This window comes from Pseudomyrmex gracilis, unplaced genomic scaffold, assembly GCF_002006095.1.
Source record: "Pseudomyrmex gracilis isolate BER0280 unplaced genomic scaffold, ASM200609v1 scaffold_1020, whole genome shotgun sequence".
NCBI lineage: Eukaryota > Metazoa > Arthropoda > Insecta > Hymenoptera > Formicidae > Pseudomyrmex > Pseudomyrmex gracilis.
This window is the reverse complement of record NW_018021604.1, coordinates 39,176-44,175: the sequence shown is the minus strand read 5'-3', so window position 1 is coordinate 44,175 and position 5,000 is coordinate 39,176. Positions and strand designations below refer to the sequence as shown.

General features: G+C 44.8%; 1 protein-coding gene across 1 annotated transcript; it reads right to left on the bottom strand.

The window, feature by feature from the left end:
• Positions 1-2,061: 2,061 nt before the first annotated feature.
• On the bottom strand, positions 2,062-3,291 carry LOC109861773. The gene has a single exon (XM_020441572.1). The coding sequence runs from the start codon at positions 3,289-3,291 to the stop codon at positions 2,062-2,064; it is 1,230 nt and encodes a 409-aa protein (XP_020297161.1).
• Positions 3,292-5,000: the final 1,709 nt, after the last annotated feature.

Genomic DNA, 5,000 nt, shown 5'->3' with positions numbered 1-5,000 from the left:
GAGACAATATTTTGTATGTCAGAATTAACTCTAGTGATACCATTCAGCAGCTCATGGGGCTCACAATGTAGATATAGTAATAAGTCGTCTGCATAGAAATTATATTTGCAGTATGTCAGCGCGTTACTGAAATCCTTAAGATACAGAGCAAATAGTAAAGGTCCCAGAACTGAGCCCTGCGGCACACCAGCACCAATGTCAGCCGAAGAAGACACACTAGAGTCAGTAGGATCACGAACCACTTGCTTCCTATTAGTCAAATAAGACTTAATCCAGTGAATTGCTAGGCCAGAAAAATTACAGTCAACAAGTTTGTCAATTAATATAGAACATTGTACTCGGTCGAAAGCTTTGGATAAATCGAAGAGTACAGAGATTGTAATCAGCCTTTTATCAGCTGCCCATCTTACATCATCCAGAACCCTGATAATGCTAGTCTGAGTAGAATGTCCCTTCTTGTAGGCAAATTGACATGGATCTCCAAGATCATTAGCTTCTAAATAGGTTTGAATTTGCTCACATACAATTCTCTCAAGAGCCTTTGACATTGTTGGTAGAATCGCAATTGGTCTGTAATCCTGAGGCGAAGAAGGATTCTTAGTCTTTGGTATAGGACATACTACCGATGTTTTCCAACAGTCAGGAAAGATACCGTGAGACAGAGAATGGTTAAAGATATCCTCAATGAACGGCATGATGTAGGGCAAGACGAGAGCAATAATTTTAATGGATATACCATCCAAGCCAGTGGCATTTGATTTAATCCTGGAAAAAACACGACGAATGTCTTGCGGGCCAACATACTTCCAATGAAGTTTACCGTCATCAAAAACCTCCCTCAAAGAATCCACTCCATCGAGAGGCTGCACTACGTTGCCAGCCACCCGCACAAAGTAACCATTCAGCTCCTCAATGGTATTGGAGAGTCGCTTATTCGTATGCTTCGACTTGATCAACCCCAATCGGCGCAGCTCACCCCAGACAGTGCCAGAATCCTTGGTGTTAGAGAACAACGCAATATAATACTCATTCTTCGCAGTACGTACCATATTTTGCACTCTGTTTCGTAGTCTACTAAAAACATTATATGAGTCCACTCTACGATCCCTGCGCCATCTTCTACGAGCTCTGTTCCTATTTCTCATTTCCCTCCTAATCTCATCGGTCAGCCAAGGTGCAGGGAGACTCCTGAATGTACCACTTCTGATAGGTGCATGCTTATCTATGAGGTGAAGCACCTTCTGATTGAGAATGGTTATTTTCTCATCAAGTGAGGTAGAGGCCACCAAGCTGCTCCAGTCCACCCCCTGCAGATCACGGACAAATGCCGTCTCATTGAAGTCTTTGAAATTTCTATATACAATCGTCCGCTCTTGTATGCGCTCAGTGTGTATGTTATAATGAACAAAAATCAAGTCATGCGCTGACAGAAAAGGCACAGCATGCTGACCATGTTCAATAAGCTTATCGGAGTCATCAACAATGCATAGATCCAGCAGGGTACTTGAATGTGCTAGGTTGTGCGTAGCCAGATAAGGCACCATGTAAAGACCGGCTGACTCGATGAACGTGAGCAACTGAGTACTGTCATAGGACATGGCTAGTAAATCAGCATTAAAATCTCCAAATATAATTGTATGTCTATAGTTAGCCTGAAAGTCAAGAAATGCATTCTCAAATTCATGTAAGAAGCCGCAATTAGGAGGTCTATAAACTACCGCAAGAAGTAAACTTGCAGTGTCCGACGATGATATCTCAGCAATAATGTATTCAGGTTTGCGACAATAAAACTCTTCTGAAGTTTTTAAGATTTTTGCCCTGAGGTTATTATGAAGATAGAAGCCGACACCGCCACCGCCCTTACCCACTCTATCACATCTATACACAGTATAATTCCGAAGATTGATGAAGTTATCCGAGATCTCCGGTTTGAGCCAAGTTTCAGACATGCAGATCACGTGGTACTGAGACTTGCGGAAGAAAAAGCTGAACTCGTCAAAGTGAGCTACTAGAGACTGGCAGTTGACATGACATATGCGTAGGCAATCTGAATTCCGTTTATTATCCATAGTTGATGCTAGATATCCTGCTGGAAATTTTTCTGCTCAGAATTGGACACTTCTTTGCATCTGTAGCTGCATGACCCAGGTCTCCAGTCGAAAATTGTTTACTCCGCAAGCAGTTGCCGCATTTTAGAGTTACCCTCCTATCACAATCTCTCATCTGATGTTCGCCTCCACAATATCCACAGGTCGTTTTCAATCCGCAATTCTTGGCTAAATGTCCGAACGCAAGGCAGTTGTAACACTGCAAGACTCTCACATAATCGGCAAATCTGCAGGCAGAGTATCTCAGATAAATACGACCTCGATTTAACAACATGTTTCTTATCATAGGTGAAACCTCCAGGACACAGCTCGTAGTGCGTTTGTCAGCCTTAGCAGGAAATAAATAGATCACCTTCAAGTCTGCCTTATCAAAGTTTTCCAGGTTTTGAGCAGCAATTTCGTCCAAGATTTCGTCAGATGTCATGTCAATGGGTACATTATGAATGATGAGCCTTGGATTCATTTTCGTGCTCTCAACAACTTCCAATCCTGCCCTGGCTAGACCTGGATGTGTCTTGATAGCGTCAATGTTTGGAGACAGTGCGTCAATTTTCACTCCATTTTTGTTAGCAAAGGACACTCGATTGATTTTTAATGCACAGTCGGAAGGCTTAAATACCTTGCTCAACGCTTCTTTGGTAGCCTGCGAGGACTCATATTTTTTGACACCTTCCTTAGGTACAATAAGAAAAGACGTAGAAGGTGGCACACTCACTGTAGGACCACCAGAAACCCGAATCGTGCTCCTGCCAGCAACAGAAGCATAAGATGGCTGAGAGTCAGACACCCCTCGGGCTCCGCATGGATCCAATCCCGCTCGCCCTCGACATGCCGCACCCAGTCCATCCTCAAGCACTTCCGTGACAACACCTCTAATATCATCCAGAGTAGGGTGGTCCACAGGCCTCTCCTCCAGAATATGAGCAAGCACCGTTGATACCTCGATAAATGCCTCTCTGCACGCCCTAAAAGCCGACTCAATCAAGGATCTCTTTTCAACAGTCTCCTTGCTGGACAGTAACAGCTTAGAAATAACGTCACTATTTCTATCAACCGAGACTCTAAGTGCATTAATTTTCGAAACATTAATTCGTGCATTAGAAACAATATTAGACCCACTAGTCACCCTAGTGAGCCTACGCGATCCGGGAGTAGAACCACTCTCATAGTCCGCACTCTCCATGGTCGGCAAGGTAGGATCCCTTCCCGATCCGAGTTACCGAGAAACCGCCGATCCGTTCCAGGAAATTCGACCAATCAAATGACGCCCACCACACAGCTCGACTCCTCCAATCACACGCACGCAGCCACACAGGCGCACACAGCGCAAGGAAACCGATAATGTCCGAATGTTTACGTTGACAGATATCCACCGCAAAAAGATGAGAAGAAACCAGCCAAACCAAGCAAAGTACTCACAGAAAATCCAGGAAGATATGCCAGAAAAGAGCAAGGCAACCAGTGTAACTGGAAAAAAAAAGGCCCCGAAGGGCAAAAAGCGGCAGAGATGAGTCCACAAACAGAGAGCGACACAGAACACGTCTACACTCAACTCACCATCTCAAAGAGAGATAGATAAAGAGAGAGAGAGAGAAAAAGAGAGAGAGTTTACGTTCCAAAATTCTATCTTACTATTGTTACGTCCTGGAGACTCCACGGTCCCCTTTTTCCTGCGACGCGACGCGCCAGCGCATAGCAACTTTTTTTTGGTCAATAATAAGAAATAATTCAAACGGGTCTCCTATCGTTTGGAAACTTAAAACTCCAGACAATAGGAGAACAAACGAAAACTATATCGGCGCCCGGAAAGATAAACTGCTCTTAACAATAACACGAAATTTTAGATAATTGTTCGAGCAGCTTCTCAAGCAAACCCAGATATCTCCGGGTCATGAAAATGCCGGTCATAAAAATTAGAGCGACCGGCGCAAGTAGAAACTCCGGCATTTTTATTACAAACAAACAACAAGGGGTCTATGCGGCGTGATCGCAAAAGACAACACTCTCCCTTTTTCCTTCCCCGAAAAATTGGACGAGGCAACCGAAGCAAGAGATCGTCGCCGATTGGCGATCTCGGAAGTCGCCCGACCGACTAATTAACAAATAGGAACCAGCAAAGCTCAACTGAGTTCCCGATTGGGAAAGTCCTCGCTTACTACAACGGTATATAAGCCAGGGCTTTGGGAATAGGAAACTCAGAAAAAATCGCGCCGCGTATCCAGAAAAACTTACTGATTCTGCCGGGAGTGCCGCAGCAAAGTTACATCGCGACGCATACAAGTTACAAGTGCAAGTGCAACCAGTGTGCCGAGAGTCCACCGAACCATCTAGCCAGCCGTACGGGCCGAAGGGGTGAAGGAAATCGCACCACCAGTAGCAGCAAGTAGTAAGTCCACCCACAAATTTTAATCGGGAGTTCCACTAGTTAAAGATCTAACTCGAGGTTAATACTCGGAACCTACCAGTGATGCATAACCGCCTAAAAGCATCGCGAGAATATACTCTTTTGCTTCTCCGCAATCAATTCCTCATTTGACCACCCTCGCCGGGAGGGCAGTTCACGACTCTAGTCGTGAATAGCAACCGGCAGAAAGAGAGAGAGAGTTAGCCCTTTCCCCCTTTTTCCTTTTTTTTGACAACTCTTCTTTGATCAAGTTCTGATGTCAGCAGAATGAAAAATCAGTTCCGAATGTTAACCTTGTTCACATTTTTACAATAACTAATACCTTGCTAAGAGAACTTCCCGTTTAAGTGGAATTCCGCCGTTCGCATTCCAACCGCCGGTACCGGCGACACCGACAAAGTCAAAACTTGCGACGAGCGGCAGCGCTCGCGCAAAACGGGTGATAGTCTATTGACCACAGTACGATTCGACACCGCTCGATTCGACAC